This window comes from Channa argus, chromosome 9 (assembly GCF_033026475.1).
Source record: "Channa argus isolate prfri chromosome 9, Channa argus male v1.0, whole genome shotgun sequence".
NCBI lineage: Eukaryota > Metazoa > Chordata > Actinopteri > Anabantiformes > Channidae > Channa > Channa argus.
The window spans coordinates 7,472,012-7,493,052 of record NC_090205.1 but is presented as its reverse complement, the minus strand read 5'-3'; the positions used below and the strand labels follow the sequence as shown (position 1 = coordinate 7,493,052).

General features: G+C 39.6%; 1 protein-coding gene across 1 annotated transcript in view; it reads right to left on the bottom strand.

The window, feature by feature from the left end:
- The window catches only part of xpo4 (exportin 4), a 54,481-nt gene extending 34,712 nt beyond the window's left edge, over positions 1-19,769 (bottom strand). The window contains exons 1-7 of the mRNA XM_067516824.1: positions 19,624-19,769; positions 16,162-16,267; positions 14,969-15,110; positions 13,999-14,137; positions 12,497-12,613; positions 12,201-12,353; positions 52-165 (exon numbers count right to left, since the gene is read on the bottom strand). Coding sequence (XP_067372925.1) covers positions 52-165; positions 12,201-12,353; positions 12,497-12,613; positions 13,999-14,137; positions 14,969-15,110; positions 16,162-16,267; positions 19,624-19,713 — 861 coding nt within the window. The 5' untranslated portion in view covers positions 19,714-19,769. The remainder of the gene's footprint in view (positions 1-51; positions 166-12,200; positions 12,354-12,496; positions 12,614-13,998; positions 14,138-14,968; positions 15,111-16,161; positions 16,268-19,623) is intronic.
- Positions 19,770-21,041: the final 1,272 nt, after the last annotated feature.

Below are 21,041 nucleotides of genomic sequence, written 5' to 3'. Positions count from 1 at the left end.
TCCAAAGAACAAGATATCTTGGGAAAGATCGGTGATGAACTGGGTACTTACAGTGAAGAAGAGGTCCATGACACGGGTGTCCAGAAGTGCTTCCCTCCAGTTCTCCGTGGGCTTGAGTGTGACGTTCTGTGTGGCCTCGAACATGGCGATGTAGTGGCGCCCCAGTGACCCGCTGCCAGTTAAGGCCAACACCAACATGAAGAGGAGGAAGAAGAGGAGGAGGAGGAGAAGGAGGAGCACCACACACACACACACAAACACCAGCTCCTGTCACAAGGCTTCTTCTCAATGGGTATTCAGGTCTCTGTGTGAGAGTCTTGAGGTTTTGTGGCGACAGAGTCTTGTTATTCACTTGTTAAGCAGCTCTCCCTCTCATTAACTGTTAGGCTTTATTCCACAAAAGGTTTTATTTTAATTTTCTCACCCTTCCCTCCTTGAATGCTGTTTTCTTGTCTTCCCTTCCTCGTCTTTCTTCTTCATCAGCTCTTTGCTTGCCACAGGTTTTGCACACAAAGAAACTCTTCCTCTCTTTCCCACCCTCTGGTCCACTTTTTGGTTTTTAGCGATCTTTAGTCTCTGACTTGCCTGACACCCTCTCTTCTTCCTGTCCTCGCTCCCCGCAAGCGCTCCTTCCTTGTACACACTCAGATTTCTTTACCCTGCATTCTCAAGATGAGACACTCACTGCAGCCAATAGAGGCTCTGTGCTACTCTGTCTCTTTGTCCACTACTTTAGACGTCCACAAGACTCCTTACTGCCCTGAAACACTCCCCTTTCCCTCCTTGGCCAATCAAGTTGTCTCCCTTTCTGACTGCTTTCAAAACCAAAGCAAGACTCTCTTTGCCCAATAACACATAATGATTGATTGATCCCGATTTAAAACATCTTCTAATCCCAGAATCCCAGACTGTCGTAAAACTTAGAAAAACTTTTAAAGCTTTCTCTCTGCCCACAGCAAACACACACAGTTTCCATACAGGACTTTCTAAATACTTTTTCACAAGCCCACAACACACACTTTCTTCCTACAAAACCACAACACTTACAAGACTTTTAAACACACCCACAGCATCCTCTTTGCTTAGCTCATCAAGAACTTCTCTTTGTTACTCCTACTCTTACAAACATAGCTTTTCTGACCTTCCCAACACATAATATCCTCACTTGAAGCATCTTACAAACCCACAACACTCACTGCTCAGAACCGAGTTGCCCTGCTTCTCATAGCCACCATTAAAAGCCTTTACATATTCTTTTACGGTCTTGTCACCTGCGGTGTCATAATTGTTCCTGTCTCTTTCTTTGGGAAGTGCAAACATACACAACATTTTTTCCCTTCTCACAACAGAAACAACTAATAAATATAACCAAAGATTTTATTCCCTCTCACTGTCCTCTCTCCAATAAACTTTGAATCACAAAAGTCAACAAAAACTCTCTTTGTCCCAGTTGTCTTAACCTCAATTAGTAGTTTGATCTTTAAAGTATTAGCAAATAATAAAATACCCATCAGTGTACTAAAGCTCCATGTTACATACAATGCAACTGAGAAAATGGAATCAGAGCATGTATGGCATCGCTAAAAGAAAAATGATTAAACCAACTAATCAAACAACTTAAGCACAATCTAATAGCCACTATTTTATTTATAGTAAATTTTCAGCTGCCATTTTATAAACTGTGGCACTTGAAAATATGACAATTCTATCCATTTCTGCATGCATATGAAAAAAAAACAACATTTTAAGTACTATTTAAAATTTTCAAGTTGTAAAACTAGAGACCAACACAAAATAAATATTCAGGCATTATTCGTGTAAGTGTGTGTGTGTGTGCGTGCGCGTGTCAAAAACAGGGAAAGATCCTAAAAAAATATTCCTTTTTTCTGTTCATTTTATCTAAGGTTTTGAAAACTGTATGTGTTAGGTAATAATTATGCAGAAAGTGAAAATTCTAGGGTTCACAAAATTTCAAGCCCCACTATATGCATATAGTGTTAATGTATATCTCTAAATGTCATCTGTCTGTTGAAATGTTCTCAAAGCATGGGTCTGAAATGACAGAGGACTGGAGAGTCTGTGAAAGTAACTAGGTTTTACTATATTACACACATTATTTATTTCTCTAATTTGTTTTATTGTCTCCTGTGTAGGACATAGGAGGACGGCTCTCTTACCACTAACTACTGTTGGCACCATTAAGACAACTGCTACTACCCTTAATAATCAGAACTCTTGTTACCTTGCATCTTTCTGTTTCCATCTTTGTTTGCTTGATAAAATATTCTTTTTCAAAAAGACACAAACTCTCCATTTCCCATCACCCACATAAAACACAAAAGTGCACACACAAAATCATATCGCTACCGTGCAGCTCAGTGAGAGAAGAAGAAAACTTCCAGAGGAATGTTTAATCAAAGCCAAACAGCAGCAGACGCCGGCGAGGTCACGCATTCCTCTGACACCAGCCCATAGTCACTCCCCTTGCACACACCCCACCACAACACACTTTTCGGCACAAAAGTTGGCACCTGTCTAAGAGTCTGTAGAGCTCAGAGTGTGTGTGTGTGTGTGTGTGTGTGTGTGTGTGTGTGTGTGTGTGTGTGTGTGTGTGTGTGTCTCCAATACTTGGCTTTTAGGCCTTGTTAAAAATAGTCGTGGAGAGGACCTCTAACTGAACCTTTCCAAAGGGAAGGGGAAAAGTAAGGCGTGTGCTCAATGCCAGAGTTCAGTCATTTAATTCTGAATTAATTAAGAAATGTCCTGATTTTCTTTCTTCTATCAATCCCTTTATAATATGTTACATATGCAATTTTCTAGCCACTGCGGATTCTAGTTTTACAGAATCAAACAGGTAAATGAAAGCTTAAGCTGGCTGGGCTTTACCTTGCAAATCCCACACATATAGGACAGAATACAGTATTCTGTGAGGACATGGGGAGAGATAAATAGCTAGAAATGAGGGGAGAGTCCCCTTCAACAAGTGGGACTAACCCAGACTTGAGGCCATTTCCTCCTGGTGCGACCACCACTATGGCTGAGGTTGTGCAATCACGGGTGGGTGGAAACTCACAGAAGACCCCAGGAATGATAACTACACAGCTACTATAAACTGGGTCAGACAGATTATGGCAGCATAAAAAAATTACATACGACTGGTTTTACTAACACCAAGCTTATATCTATCATCTTTTACAATTTCAAAGTTAATTTGACATCTTGTAGTGAGTCTGCTAAGAAGGAACAAACAAGTAATTATGAATAGGTCAGATGTAACATGCCTACGCCAACATTTTTCAGATAAGCTTTGTTAATAAAGCAGCTAAAAAGTATGGATGTAAAAAAGATCAACAAGACTTCTGAGCATTTTACACAAAGCTTCTGATGTGAATTAAATGTTTCCAGATTGGCTTAAGCTGAATAAGCATTAGGCTGATTGATCTTGCACTGCAAATAATGACTGTAGATTGATGGTGCAGGAAATAGTGAAAACTCCCCATCACATTTTGTAATAATCTTAACTGACATCTTCAGTTACTCATTTTATTTGATTAATTGCCCAAATCCATTCGTAAAAGACTAAGACAACCAAAAATCACTTAATCTTTACTGTTACATAAATAAATAAAACAAGTATTTCTAAGGTGAGGTAAGTACTGGACTTACTTACTACTTATTTTTAAGGAGCCCATGTGTCATCTACTGGGTTTAAATAAAGTCGTGCTACATGCAAAATCTTTAATGTGACCAAAAAAATCATTGATGTTTTATCTATTGACCTGAAAGCAACAATAAAAATGTTTGGACAACTTCTTCAGACAAGCACTACAGTTCACAGGAATATCTACATTTCAAGATGACAAATTTACAACCTCAACCATGCTGTCCACGCTTGAAAAAAAAAAAAAAAAAAAAAGGACAGACATGTGTGCGTGTAGTTCAAATGCTTCCAAGATGAGTAATGTACGCAGAGTGACGAGGACATGTGGGCTGTGGTTTGGTGGGTTTTTAAAAGACATCACCTGCTACTATGTCAACCCTTCCAGCAGGCTCAAGAATAACTAACGTGACACGTCAATTTTCCACTGGCAAGACAAGACAGACAGATAAACAGACACACAACAAGCACGCACAAACACTTTTAACTCACCAAATACATAACCAATGTAAACCACTGACCACAGGATTCACACAGCCCAGGCAAGTTCTCACCATGTACTTGACAAATTTGCAGACGCATAACCACACAATATAATTCTTTAATTAACATTAGCCATGAGTGTAATGCAAATACTGTAAAACTGTTGCTGGTAGGTTTGTCTAATAATCCAGGCACTTTCGCGGAGAAACAAATACTATTTCAAGTTTATTGTCCTGCTCCAATTCCATTTACCATGACTTGACCAACGCCATAAGACATGCAAAATTTATGACCTTGCATGTGAAGCCTAGCCAAGGTATTGTGAACTGACAAACATCTCTCCTCTTCAAGGTCTGACAGAACATGGTTGCAATAAAATCCCATCATTCTTTCCTTTAGGGGCTGCTATACATAAACTAACTACCACACTACTGAACAGTGAATATAAGCTGAGCCCCTTCTAAATGATTGAAGAGACACAAAACCAAACTCAATGCATTGAAGCCAACACTTTGCCTTATTTGTAGATTTTTGTCCATTTTAGTTGATTTTACAGCCATTAAGTCAAAAAATGTTGATCTGACAATGATACTAAATTTAACGTTAAAATTACTGTCAAAACTATTACAATTAATCCTATTTTCCTCATGTATATGTGCACCACATTTCATGCCAATCCAGGTAGTAGGTGTCAAGACATTTTGTTAAAAACTATAGAGGATTACTGGATTTTTTGGGTTCAAAACTAGTTTCAGTGCTCAAATTTCTAATATCATTAAAAATGAAATAATAAAAGTCAAGGCTTCTGATATGACACGTTCCTTTAAAGTGGACTAGGGCTGTGCCATATAGTATCATCTGCGATATATTCTGATCATTTCATCCCTCTATTCGAATTATGTCATATCTATATAGCTTATCACTATATAGCTGTGTGATAACAGATTTGATTATATAGCAGCTTCAATATTTTAAAAGGCTGAGCCCTAAGACATGATGCTTATCCAAACTGTTGACAAGGAAGAATTTAGGGAAATTTTCAAATATGTAGCATGAATACTTCTGTGGAAGGAATATTCTATTCTATTTACTTTATATTCTATTCTATTTTTTAATGCCATTTAATCGAACTGTAGCTCAGTTTGTAAAGGCAGTAGAAGCCCAGTAGAAATTGGGGAGGGTTGTGTCAGAAAGGGCATCCGGCGTAAAAACTGTGGCAAATCAACATGTGGACATTGATCCACTGTCGGGACCCTGAACTCATGGGATAAGCCGAAAGGACAAAAAAATTTAAAAAATTAAAAATGTCATAAATACTTAAATCTATATTGCCCTACCCTAGTGAAGATGCTTTATCTATTGGATTTTTTGGAACTGCAGAGTGGAGCATTTTCTTCTACAACCTAACTTTGGCTACATACAGATTGCACAGATGGCTCTAACCAAGAACTTGCTCATGAAAATAATGTTTGTGAAAATAGCCAACAGCAAAGTTCAAAGGGTAGCCTGCACGAGTCTTTGGCCACTGTGGCTCAGGATGTAGAGCAGTCGTCCACCACTCCTGGGGCAGTTGGGTTTGATTCTCGGCTGCTCCTGCCACACATTTAGGTGTCCTTAAGCACAACAGTGCAAGTCAGCTGAATAGTCGCTCCCCCATCAGTGTGTGAGTCTATGAAAGATTGTGAGTTTGAATGGGTGAATGAGAAGCAGTGTAAACTAGTTCGGTTACCAATAGTGTAGAAAAATGCTATACAAATTCAGACCATTTACTTTGTCTTTTTTCTTCCTGTGCATGCGTCGGTTTCCTTTGGGTACTTCAGTTTCGTCCCACAGTCCAAAGACATGCATGTTAGGTTAACTGGTGACTCTAAATTGCCCCTAGGTGTGAATGTGTGAATAGTTGTGTGTCCACGTAGGTCTCTCTGTGTTGGCCCTGAGCTGATAAGCTGTCCAGGGTGTACCCTGCCTCTTGCCCAATGATAGCTGGGATAGGCTCCAGCCCACCACCACCCTGAACAGGATAAGTGGTTAAGATAATAGATGGACTTGCAATGTGTTTTCTTTTTTCTATCCAGCTGTTGGTTTCCTTTCATGCCACTGTGGTAAAACAGTGTGCTAATAACCAGTTTCCTTCATGTTATAATAAGTTTTGCTGTTCCTCTTTTCTCCCTTGATTATTTGATTATTTCATTTTGTTTTTGGTGGATTTTTAAAAATGTAGAATCACTTTATCAATTAACATTTTTTTTTGTCTTTTCAGCTTATCATAGAAGTGAAGGGTCACCAAAGTGGATCATTAGTCCGCATATTGATTTGGCACAGTTTTTAAGCCTGATGGAACCCTCAAAATTTCTACCCGGCTTGGGATCGGCACTGCACAGCTGGGGATGTGGATAGGATGTTGGTGGTTCAATGTCTTGCCCACAGACACTTCGACATGTGGTCGGGAAGAACGGGGCGTGAACCTCCAACCCTAACGGCGGGTCGGAGGCTCGCGCCCCGCTCTAAGCAGCCACTGTACCAACTGAACCACTGCCAACTCTAGTATTAGTCAACAATTTGCAGGCATCGTACATATCACTTTAACAGTACTATCACGACCGCTTTAATTAGTCAACAATGAGGCTTATCTCCATGATCTGCAGGTATGAACAAACCTTCCTGTTCAAGGACTGTGGATTAGCAACCCTCTCCTGTATCCTTTATTTATTATGGTTGATCCTCACTGAGGACTGACCAGCTGAACAGCAGGACTGGCTGAATGTCTGCCAGCAGCCGTGCAAAGAGCGCAGTGCTATGTTAAGGCACGTGGGGGGGTTTAAGCGAAATATCCCACTTTAAGTCTCCACTGCAGCCATGCCATGTGAAATAACAGTCCAGGAATACTTCATCAGTGATTCCAGCCCCTCCCTATCCTTTTCCCTTTTCCATCTACTGTTTGGGCCTAATCTGTTTGGACAGCAGTTGTCATTAATTCCCAAGCTACTAAATTATCTACTATACCTGTACATGGTCCCCGCTTGTTTCGACAGCGTTAGACACAAATCATCTGGTGAAGGAGGATTTAAGTTAGATCTCGGACTAAGTTGCTTTAACTAAAAGTTCTATAAAGTGAAATAAAGACCTTTAAGAGTGAGGTACACTGTCTGCATGTCTTTGGACTGTGGGAGGATATTTGAATACCTGGACAAAACTCTAGCCCAAGAACACCAAACCAGGCATAAAAAGGCCACAGCTTGCCGGCAGGTTCAAATCTTTGCTGAAAGGCAACAATGCTGACCACTGCACATCTGCGGCATGCATTCGTCACTGTATTTTAAAAGAAATAAAAGCGTAAAATGTATCCTTTCGTTTGAGACAGCAGAGAGTTGCAAAAAAGTATGTGGAAAAGGCTTTACATTTAAGTCAGTGCTGCGATATTCTGGACAAATGTCCAGAGAACATCCATCAGCATATTGCCCACATGCATATACCCTCCTGCCACTGTTTAGACAGCAGTATCTGAAGATTCTCCTCCAGGTCAGGGCCAAGGTAAACATCCAGCATCAGCTTACACATTCCTAATCCTAACCCTTACTCGAGGGCCCAAATGTCAATAAATTTGCCTCTGACAGTTGTCTCCATAGCACAAGAATAACTCCTAATGAGGCTGCAGAGGGTAATTGTTTCACAGTAAAAGTGATGCTGTTTATTGTACTTCATTAAAATTATGAACAAAATCTTTGTGTTCCATTTTACCGCATACACAGCAAATGCAAGTAAAGTAGAAGGACATGCTGTATTTAATTAGAAACAACTTGAGTTTTAGTGAGCTGATAGAGCATTAAATCTACACATTCCTGTCTACTGAAAAGAACAACAGATGGGAGACAACTAAATGTGTAATTGCTGCAGAACAAAGCATCACTGACTATTATAGCAACACAAATGGCAAATCTGACAGTCACTCAGATACCTAAGGCATCTAAAGAACAAAAGGATCCAGAGACAGTGGTTAATTCAGGATCACGGAGGCAGCAGGGACGGTGAATGATCGGTCAGCTCAACTAGCCATTTACAGCACCTGGTTGCTGCCACAGCCTCAAGGCCTGACCGCGACCCTGGCTGAAGTCAAGCTCAGTGTGGAGTGACACGGTGTCGTACCGACGCCCAGGGAGTGTGCCTCTACTACATGACACCGGGGTCGAGGTTCAGGCGGCGACGAGGACAGATGACCTGCATGCCGCTTGGTTCATCTAATGGAGGGAGGCTTTTTGAAAGGAGTATTTGAGCAGGTTGAGAAGTGTGCAAGAAAAGCGACGGCTGTCAGCCACGCAATTAAGAAGAGCTCCCCTGATAGCCATACAGACATTGCATCACAGAGGCAAAGGCACGTTGTTACACTTGCAGACAGGCGGCCACACTCATAAAGGCTTCTCTCTAGCATTTATCAGCCTCTTCCCCTTTTTACCAGCAGACCAGACATTTGTAGACTTCAAATTCACAAAGAGTTTAAAAGGAGAACACTGCTTGATTTGAGAATTTCTGTGCCATTTCTATGGCCCGAGACCATCCATTCAACAATTGTGACAATTCAACAAAAAGAAACCAGAGCAGCTTTATTTGCAACTGGTACTATGTTCAGACCTTATTTTATTTAGAGAAAGCCGCTTTATAAAATCCTTAATTGTACCTTACCGTGGAAATTTTACCAATTTAAAAAGTAAAAACAGAAGAAATAAAGACTGTTAAAAAAGTACAGTTTAATAACTGTTAAATATAGCACAGGAGTTATGGGAGCAAACTTTGGCTGATTGACAGAAATTATACTGAAGAACTGGTAAGCAGTTAGGAGTAAGACTAATCTTATATCAAACTATATATGATCTTTATATTACAAAATATTACAATATTAATGCACAGCTACCAGCCACAACATTAAATCATCCTAGTAGTTTTAATGGCAAAATAGCCAAATTACGATTTCCCTAGGCTTAATACATTGAAATAAACACCTAGAATTTCCTATTCCAATTCATGCAAAATCAACCAATTGCCATAAAGCAGTCCTCTTCACCACCTTTCAAAATTGTCTACAACATCCTAACACACACTCAGATATTAGGGGGAAAGCTGGCTTGGTGCAGTGTAAATGCTATAGCTAAATGTCTGACAAGTGACACATTACTAAAATCTCTCAGTTTATATATTGGTATCAGTGATGTGCAATGTAAGCAGGTTTTCAAATACTGAAATATAAAACCTATAGAAAGCAAATCAAATCTGTTTAATATTAAGTTATTTTCTATAATATTCAACCAAACAGTGTCCTGCTTTAACCTCAACTGGGAAGTCCTTCACATGTACAGTAGCTTCTCTGGTGGCATCATATACAGTAAGGTACATGGCAAACATTAAAACAGAGCTGACTGCCGCAGGTAATACAAACACACACAATCATATGTCCAAAGACACAAACACAGAGTCACACAGAGGACTTAAAAGTGTGTCTTTGAGAACACACATATCAAACAGAGTGCCAGGCATACCAAGGGGAGCCTCAACAAGCCAAGGCGGGGGTGGTGTGGTGCTGGAATGATACGGGGATGGACATACAGACACCTCTTTGAAAGTGATACATTGTACTGGCTGGCAGCAAGCGCCACTCCAGATCCCCTCAGACAGGCCGAGGGGATGTCAGGCTGGTTGGGATTTAGGCCATAATGAGCCTGGAGACACACGAAAACACTCACACACACACACATACAAACACAGCCTATGTTCACAACAACAATTTGGCCAGCTGAAAAGATAGAATGGATGTGTGCACGAAAGATGAACCACAAAGTGAAACTGAGGGAACACATATGCATTCCTGAGTGACTTTGTGGAACCACACACAGCTTTAGCCATTACAGAGGCAGCACATACACATCTATACAAGATGACTCTCTTTCTGCTTCAAGATAGCTATTTAACTTTGCTGCGCAAACCTTTTTGGAGCCTGGGTTTATTTTGGCCATTAAAAATGCAATATGCTTTACAAACAGAATATCATCATTGGGTCCAGTAGATTAAGAAATACTGGGTGTTCTGGGTGATCAAATTGCAAATGTCTGCATTTCAGTCATCAATCAAAATCATCTTTAAATCACTAACTGTACACAGTCAGGTTACAGTAATAGTGAAAACTGGGATGTTTGAATTACTTCACCCCAACTAAATAAACAAATACATAATAGAAAACAACTGTGGAGCAGTTCATAATTTAAGTGTTAACATTATATTATATATCCTAATAGATTGTTTGGGTGAAGAGTTAAACTAACTGCATCCGAGTGGAAGGCAACTGGTCCGGAAGGGGGTCCCAGGTTAGGTCCTAAAGGCATGTGCACACAAACTAGTGGCTGTCTTCACTGACATATTTAAGAAGTCACTGTGCCCACCTGCTCAAAGACCGCCACCATCATCCCTGTACAGAAGCGCGTAGTAGTCACATGCTTGAATAATTATCAGCCTGTTGCACTAACACCAATAATCATGAAATGCCCTGGGAGACTGGTAATGAAATATATTAAGGCCTCCATCCCTGCTGACCTAGACCAGTACGCCTCTAAAACCAATAGGTACACTGCTCCTCACTGCCCTCACACACCTGGAGAACCCCAACACCTATGTGGAAATGCTGTTAGTTGATTTCAGATCTGCATTAAGCACCATCAACCTAGGTTAACTGGTCAAAAAGTTGCTGTCACTGAGCCTGGACTACCATCTCTGTGTCTGGATTAAGGACTTCCTCTCCAATAGACCACAGCATGTGAGACTTGGAGACCTCATCTCCTCTAACACCACCCACAACACTGGCACCCCCAGGGCTGTCTTCTCAGTCTGCTCTTGTACTCACTTTTCACACATGACTGCTCTTCTATTCATAACACAAATCACATACACAAGTTCGCAGATGACACAGTTGTGGTGGGGATGATGACCAAGGATGAGACAGCCTACAGGCCCTCACATCCTTGTGCCACAACAACGATCTGCAGCTCAACACCAGCAAAACAAAGGAGCTTGTCACTGACTTCGGGAAACACAAGAACACAACATATGCCACCATTAGAGATCAATGGAGAGAAGGTGGAACAGGTGGAGCGTTTCAAGTACCTTGGTGTTTATCCCTCAGTTGACCTGACGTGAGGAGTGAACACCAGGGAGCTAGTGAAGCAGAGACTCTTCTTCCTGCGGACCCTCGGGAAAACTGGGCACCCACAGAAACTCCTCACTAACTTCTACTAGTGCGCCATAGAACATGTCCTAAGCTATAGATGCACGGTGTGGTTCTCCAGCTGCACCTCAGAAGAGAGGAAAGACCTGCAGCAAATCACCAACAGTGCACGAAAGATCATTGGTGCCCCTCTTTCACCCATGGAACGGTCTGACACCCTCCCTGGCAGGCTGAGGTTCATGAGGGCGCAGACAGAAAGACTGAAAAACAGCTTCTTCCTCAGGGCTGTGAAAGCACTGATGGAAGCATGAGCTGTACTTTGGACCTCAAACTGCCTTTTGCGCAATGGACACTCCATCCTTTCTGTTTCATTATTTCATTACTTGTTCCTTTAACTACTCTCTTTATGTAATCTATTATCATTAAAGGAATTACATATGCTGCTGTGGAACGATTGCTTCAAAGAGAATCTAGTTGTACAGAAATGTGCAATGAAAATAACGAGTTATGTTATCATTTGTTGTGTGTGTAAATTGGACAGTAGTCCTGTCAAAAGGTGCCAGATTTCAATACTTAAGTTGTTAAGTAAAATCGCAAACAAAAACCATAGCATAAAACTAAAAATACTTTTTATTCTGTGCTCAACAAAATTGCTCTGTAAAATATTGCAGCAGATAAAATGGCAAGTTAGGACACTACATATCTGCTTCTATATAATACTGTAAGTAACTTGACCTGTTTTTACTCACCGTACTTTTCCAGATTTGATCAAATCATGGGTGGAGATTTAGAAATAAAAACTCAGTTTTATGACCCCCATTTTTCTAGGTGTAATAATCACCACCAAAGGATATGATTGGGAGGCAGGAAGTTCCAGCTGAGGACCTGGTTTGCCAGAGACAGGTAACGCTGGAAGACCGATGACATCTGGGCATTGAGGTTTTCTCTGCGACTGAACTCCTGCAGTACCTCCATAGTCAACATGAAGATCTGACGCAGGCCGTCCTCCTGGAAGTAAGTAGGGATAGAGAGAGATGAATTCAGTGTAAATTAAAAGACGAAGCAGTTATCTGGGACTAGAGTAAAGAAGGGAGAAATACATTTCCTTCTTTAAGAACTACATAGAATGGGTGGTAGAGCAGGGAACACACCTGGAACAGACGCTTGCAGCCGCCGTGAAATTCCATGCTGAGGCCAATGCTGCTGGACTTACTGGAGCTAGAAAACTCGCTGAGCAGAGCAGTCAGAATGGAGCAGGCCAGTGTTTGCTGCAGCAAAGAGGGTTATGTAATAACAGGGGTCAAAGGTTACACAAGACGTTATCCTGAGGTCAAACTTGAGCAAGAATCAGCAGACAATACTAAAAAAGGAGATAGACTGTATGCCCTTGTGGGGAGAGATTTCTTCGCAAGTTTTGAAAGTGTGTCACATTAAAAAAAAACACAAAATTAATTATACTAAAAAAACAAAAAACAAATCTGTTGCAGTATGACTTTTTTTTGAGTGTACTGCTGATGTCTTTGTTGTCCCACAATGCAATGCACAAAGGAAATCCAGCAGCTGCAAAACATTAAACCAAATTGTGGTGGGTGGTTGGACAGCTCAATGAAGATCTAAAATAAACATCTAGATTTTTGGAAAAACATTTACATTTCTCTTTGTAAATGTCCATGTTTCATGCACAAAATAGTAATTTGTATGGATTTGTTTGTACACTACCTGCAAAAAATATAATGAGGTATATTGCTTTCTGTATACTGCTGGAATGTAGCATGGGAATTCAAAGATCCAGATTATGTATGTAGAAATGTTTTACTGTACTGCCCTATATGAGATGTGGAGGTTACAATAACATTGAAATTACTTATTCTGCATAGGTAAACCTTCCAAAACCAAAATAAATCTAGTTTAAAAAGCCTCAACATTTTGCTCTTTATAGTTTTAAAATAATTTCCCTCTCTATGGCATTTTTATCTGGCTTTGTGTATCCTCCTTTGGTCTGTCACTAAAATGAAACCAGCCATGGCACACAGCTGAGTCTTGGGGTTGGGGGTTAGGTAAGGGAAACATATGAAATAGTGCCACTTACTGGATAAATAAGAAATATCCAGTTTTGTTTATAATTCATACAGAGAAGCACGGAGACAAAATGTTACCTTTAACATTTATATTTAACAAATAAGACAAATAATTTGCCTCCCTGTAACAATGTTAATCAGTGCGAGTTATGTTAAGTAAACACTCAGTTTTTTCTATAGAGTCATGTATACAGCAATGTCACTAACACAGGCATATTTACTGATTTATGATGGCAGATATGTCAGTTTATACTGAAAGGTGTACAATACCGGTGATCAACAATCTGTCTTTAACGGATCCAGAGTGTCCTTATGTTGTAACATGCATCTATACAAAAGCTGCTGTGTTATAACATTTAAGTGAGTTTGTCATGATATGTCGGAAAAGCCATAAGCTAAACTCAGTTTTTGCTTACATTAGTTGCATTTTTGAAATCAGCGAGAGAATATATGTGAACAATGATTGACAGTTTGTTCACTGCAACTGTTGAACAATCAATCGAAAACATTTTGTAATGTGATACATGCACCATTAAATGCTATTTTCATCTAAAAGTTAGGTAAATCTTTCTCACCACTGTGGGGTTTCCGCTGCTGATGAGCTGTCCAACCTCATGAAAGATGCTCTTACAGTTAATGGATTTGTCTAGAGAGCCCCTTTTTACAATAACTGCCACCGCCAACAGGATCTGTTCACGGACATACTTCTGCAGACTGGGGAAAACAGAGAGATCAGTCATTTAATCTGATACTGAGAATATTGTAGTGATTGCAACACATACTGCATGGGGTCTGAATCAGAGCACAGTTCACAGCAGGGACTGAGAATACAAAGACAAAGTGAGAGAGAAGTTTTGGGTCTGAGGTTGCAGCTGCAGCTGCAGCTTGTTTTCTTTGGCCTGTATCTCACGAAACACTTCACTTTATTGTATTTTTGTGTTTCTTTCCCCCAATTTCAAATAGTATTAATGTAACATGTACAAGCACTGACAGAACAAATTAGCTGCTGCTCATACTTGTTACTATCTGACTCTTGACAACAAAATCACGTGAAGGCACTTTACATAATAGGGTTTGTGGAGTAAAGCCAACCAATTCAAAGCAAACACTAAGGAAACAAATAAGAAAAAAATGTCTTTCTTTTTGCACTGAACAGTTGGGGTGAGTGGAAAGTGGTGAGAGAAAAGAAAAGAAGAGCAACAGGAAGCGACAAACAAAACATTGGGTAGGTTTTAGGTAACTGTGGATTAGAAACCCACAGTTCCAAAAGCTACAATTACCTGAAGAAAGATGCACAGAGAGGGATAAGCACAACTACAGGAGACGAGAGATACAAAATTGATGTCACGCAACGGTGCCATATACTGCAAATGAGTGGGTAGTGGAGCCCAGTGGTCTTTAGCAGCATAACTATGGGATAAAACCATAGGACGTCTATGGACATTCTTGCAAACTTACCCCTCACCAATAGAGGTCATTAAAAGTTACTTCATCCATTCTTAACACCCTTGTATGTCCATGCATGCATGTTTGTTTGTTTCTTACTTGGGTCTCTGTAAGACGTAGGTGAGGAGGAAAGCCCGAAGCGACTCAATGCTGGTCTTCTCCAGCAGAATCCACTCCCGTACCACAGCCTCCATGATGGCTGTGGCTGCCTGGAACAGCACATAGTCCACTTTACTGGTCTCTGGACAGGGAAAGTAAATAACAAAGTAAATGTTTAAACGCCTGAGAACAATGAAAAGAAAATGGACACAGTTGTGACACGTCAGTAGAAGATGCACTTTGTGACATCAGTGTCTACATTGACTCTGCTCGGCCACTGATACTGTGCACTCTGAGGCTGAATGACACTGTTCTCAGAACCTTATGCCCAATCATGTAGAAAAGACATGATCCTAGAAGACCAGTGGCAGCTGGTTTGGACACGAATGTCGCTCTGGCAGGCAGCACAGTAGTGGAGTGATTAGTACTGCTGTCTCATAGCTAGAAGGTCCCTGATTGGAATCTACCAGCCAGCTGCATGTTTGCATGTCCTCACCATGCTTGAGTGGGTTTCCTATGCTTACTACGGTTTCCTCCCACAGTCAGAAGACACGCATGTTAGGTTAATTGTTGAATCTAAATTGCGTGTGTGTGAGAATTTTAGATGATAAGCTAATGATACGAAGCTAGATGATGCAACTGTGGTTAAACATTAATTAGTAGTCTTTACTGCATTGAAGATCAGGTTAACTGATGAGTTCTGATGGCAGCTTTATAATGGAGTCCTAAACATTTATACTTTAATAAGTGGTACCTTTTATATAAACTGACAAACTGATGATCTTATATTGGGATAGATCCCTACAATCTTTCCTTTGTGGTGAATTGTTCTGAGATTGTGTCATTTTATAAAGCTGCTTATAAAGCTGTCATTTTATAAAGCCAAGCAAAAAACAAAACAAAGGTCATTTCAGGTGAAAGCCAAGGATAAAAACAATGGTGGAATAGAGTAGAATAAGTAGATTCAGACTTCATTTGGATCCCCGAAAATGTTTTGGATTACATCCAAGACCACAGCAGGATGTTTACAACCATAACACCAAAACTGCACAGAAAATTAAAAACCTCTTTCTCCCTTTGTCCAGCAAGTGTAGACGTGCAATGTCTCTGCAGCTCTTAAAAATAACAAGTATAATTAGCCAGGCTTTCTTGATGAAAGTACATAAAGTCAAAACGATTAAATCATTAGTTACCCAAGATGTGCTTGCAGATGGCAAAAGGCGATTTTGATTTCCTAAAGGACAGGAATATGTGTTCAGCATGCTGCCTCTGTTCTGTGCTGACCATAGATGGTGGTGCCTGTAAAAAACAAAAATAAAATTAGCATTTGTATACATACTTTTGTAAAAGCTTAAAAGTTCTGCAGATAGTTTTACAATCAAATTCCCACACATCTCTGGACAATTTGAGCTTAAATTTATGGCTTTCAAGATACAAAAATATATGACATTTTAAAAACAACATCGTGAGTAAACTCCTGATAGAAGCGGGATTGTGAATTAGTTGTCTAAGAAAGTTGTGGCAAAGGTTTGCAGTTTGAAATGGCTACGTGCATGTATGCACAGTATAAACGCCGTCCACACTAGGGCACTTCCTGGGTTGCATCTGTACTGCTAAACAAAACTAATAAAGTGAAGTAATAGGGGCAAAAAAGTAATAGGTCCAAGCAAAAAATAAATATCATAAAGCTTTTAAATTAATAGCAAGCTGAATAGCTTGAATTAATAGAATCAAGCTATTCAGATGAAAATCAAGACAAAACATGTAAACTACCAACTACCTAATCACATTAAAACTAAAATAATACACTGATCAGCCACAACAAAAGCACTTGTGGTCTTAAGTCATAGGAGTTTTAGTGATCTGCTAAGAAATCTATTTAACAGTGTGTAAAATGAACGTTATATTTTCATAATACTACTATAGGACAAATGCCCCCATCAAAAAGTAAACCTCTACAGTAACCTATTTTTTGTCTATTTTGAGAAAAATCAGCTTATTTTATTTAGTAATTTTGTGCTTTTCAGTTAAGTACCTAAATTTTTAACTTGAGCCAAGATTAGCTACAAATAACTACTTATATTTTTAAGGGATTTTGAAAGGCATTAGTAAATATTTCACTAAAATCAAACACTACAAAAACAACACGTCTATGTTTTCAGTTTTATCCCAGGCTTTCTTACATTTTATTCTGTTTTCCAAGGTTTTACTCAGTAATATACAGTGCTCCAGATAATATTTACACGGCAACGTTTTCCATATTTACATGTACATAAGTATTCACATCCTTTACTCAAAACCTTGTTATAGCACCTTTAGTACCAATGTGAATACTTTCTGGATGCACCGTAAATAAGCATTTAACATTTACAGGCTAACATCACCAGTACTTATTTATGTCAAGCTGGTTGCATTTTGTTACGTAATTCAACAAAGTATTTCATAGAACACCACATTACAAGAATAGTTAATTTTCACATGACAAAACCAAGTACATTCTTAAAATCATTAATGCCTAGCGCCATGCTCTCTCCCCTGGCAAACAGACGCAGGGTCCCTAAAACGTGAGCGCTGCAGCTTGACCCTGCTCCAGTAAGTAAGCTATTAATAGTTAGAGACACTATAGGTTGTACAGCAATCAGTTAGAGTGCACAGTGCACATTAAGCCAGTTAGAGAAAAGAGAACATTATGAACACACAAAATATGATACTAATATTGTAGTCATTCGTAATTACATAATTACATATGTAATTAGTAATACAAAAGAAAAAGAAGCCCTCCACCAATGCTCCAAGAGTGTTATGAATTAAATTGAGAAAGCACAGGACACCGTTTTACTGAGAAGTGTCACTCAGCAGGAAAATCACATTCCAGCCCTAATTGCAGTAAAAGCAGCTCTGCAGCTGAAGGCAGCAAAGTACAGAAAGAATCTTATCTGAGTCCAAAACACAAAGACTTTCTGAATAGATTCTTATGCGGTAAAGGACGTCAACATGACCCAAAAGAAAATCTCAATGGGATGAGATGCTGCACAAATACATTTTTATTAAACAATTAAAAATGTATTAATGGGGGGGGGGGGGGGGGGGGTCTGTCTGACATGCTAAAGGTGTCATGAACAAACATAGAGTTGTCACCTAAAACAAATGGTCAACAACATGATTTCAAATAAATATTAAAGATAAACACACATTGCTCAACTCTGAACGACATCCACTCAATCTAGTGAAATCCACTGAATAAAATCTACTACACAGGGTGTTGTGACAGGGTTTAAAGCTGAATGTCAAAATGTGTGTGTAAGAATGACAAATAATGTTAAGTTTGTACTGACTAGATGTAAAGAAGTCAAACTAGAGCATAAGACAACTTATAAACCTAATGTTAATGTAATAATATTATGAAAAAACTGCACAAACAAATGTCTTTTCTTTTTTAAAGGAGAAAGAGATATGGTGTAGCACCAGAGATGAAATTCAGAGCAAAGCAACAGAGTTTAATCGTTGCTGTAGTAACCAAAACCAGTCTTTAATCAGTCTTTGGTTTAAACCAGAGTCCGGGACATTTTGTTTCTGCTATCATACACATTTCTGGGACCCTATGCATAAATCCTTGTCTCTTGGCTGTTGTGGTTGCATTCAATCCAAAATTTCACTAAACACCTATTTGTCCAGGGATCCAACATGTTACTGCATAGAGGCAGCGCTGGACCCAGTGTGATATTAGGAGTGAGGTGCTGTTCAACTGAATTCTAACGTTCCCATTAAACCAGGAGCACTGCAGTGAAGCCTGATCGATGATGAAACTTCCTGCGGGATATTCCCAGCACGAAAACGTCCACGCATCTGGTTATATAACACGAAAGAATGCAACTGATGGCCATTCATTCAAAAGGACACCAGCTGACCAGCACGTGAAGCAACTAAACCGACCGATTAGGTTTCTTGTGGCGTTTACGACAAATCGGTGTAATATTCAAGCGGGGCACCAATGTCCCTTGCGCGTGGTTTGAAAGCCATAGCAATGGGACGCGAAACGGCAGAAGCATTGACTCTAGCTAGCTCATTTATCCTGCACATGGTTGGCCTCTTGCTCTCAGCTACTGAATTCTGTTTCATTTGTTTCAATGGAGGCTGGATGGTGTTCAAAATGAGGCTAAATATACTAACGCGAAATGGAAATCGGTGTTTCTTCTTTTGTTTTTGTGTTTTAAAAGGAAGAGGACACGCTAGGCTACAAACCGGGTGAATTAACAGCACCGAGATGCTCCAACTGTCTCCAGAGAGGATTAAAACTTAACGTTAGCGGCTGGACGGCGACACGAGACGCTGAAGTTTCTGGAAAACTGTGCCCATCCTGGAAGTTATCCAGACGCGAGCTGCTGTTTTAAGGTCGGGCTGCTTTGTGAAAGGAAGGAGCGGGAATCGTTACGATAGTGAGCGGGTTTGTTGCGGGATGGAGACGGGCAAGGCGCTGCGCCACGCATCGCTCGCTCCCGTATCGTTTCTCGGGTGAGAGCTCAACACATCTAACAACAAAAACCTGGAAGAAGTAAAGACCGGCGGGAGTCCCGACCGCCAAACTCCACTCGAGACAAAATGCGGATACATTTATCTTGACCAGTGTACCAATAAAATAACGCTGCATTTCTCACCATTAAAACTTTGGCAGCGCTTTCCAGCTGTGTGATCACTTCTGGTGCACCAACCGCCGCCATCATCGTCCCTCTCCAATGACGCGCCATCCGCTCTGCATTGTGGGATTACGGCGCTGGTACCCGGCGAGGCTCAACCCTTCAACCCGGTTGAACCCGACAACTTCAGCGTGCAGACAACTGGTAACGTAAACGCCACAAGAAAATTCATTTACTCCACTGTCATACTCAATTCCTGATTTTCCTAGAGCCTTGCTCTTTTAGCAAAATATACATTTATGAAAACAAAAACATTTTCCTTTAAATGTATCTGCTTTGGTCATCTTTAGACATTTACATTGAAAACTGGCGTTATAACAACAAATACTTTTTCCAAATTCCAAATATATATTTTAGTTGGAATATTGTTTTTTATGATGGTTAAAAAAATTTAATATACAGATGTCTTTACATATTTTATATGCATAAATTAAAATGTATCAAAGAAAGCCGAACAAAGTCTAAGATGAGACTTATAGCTCTACAAGTTATAACATATATATAAAGTTATTATGTTGTCACTGTCGTGTTTTAATTTATTTTTTTACAAAAGATATACGTTTGAATGGAAAAATAGTATCCTATTTGTTCACAGACAAATTACCAAAAGGGATCTATTGGGTTCACAACCAGGTATCCCATGGGTCAGGGATCCTGGGCCAGAGCCTGTATGATTTTTTAATTTAAATCATGTTGAAACATCATAGGGCTCAGTTAAAAGACCAAAATTGGTCTCAAAGAGATGCAAAAGTACCTAAAAAATACATAATGATCACAAAGAGACTCCAGGTCCTATATGGGGGAGGGGCTTTTACCCAGGGGCTCTCTTTTTCATAAAAACAAAACTGAAAAGTCAGTAGTAGTACTATCCGTTTAATACACAATGTATTTGTATATAATAATCTGTCGTAGTTAAAAATGTGCCATTCAAGCAGTGGCAACAGTAGGTGTTACCAACATGTTATTGGAACAGTAATAACACAGTTATATTAGATTTGAGAGCAAATAGATTTATTGTGGAGGATGACAGTCAACAAGACATGGTATTGTTCCCTGCATATTGCATTTTATGTACAAGGTATACAACCCATTTTTTTCATTGGCCTAGTTTTATTGAACATAATAATCAAATTAAATATCTATATAATATTGTTAATAAATGGAAGCCCTAATACTTACTATGGGTAAAGCTTTTATTCACAAATCAATTGTGCAGAAATAAACCAGGAGTCCAAGTTGGTTAATTTAATTTATACATACATTTTACACACACACAAACACACACACACACACACACTCACACACGAACTGTGAAAGCATTTTTACAAATTCTCAGTTCATTCATAAATGTAATAAAAAAAAAAAAAAGATAGTTGTCC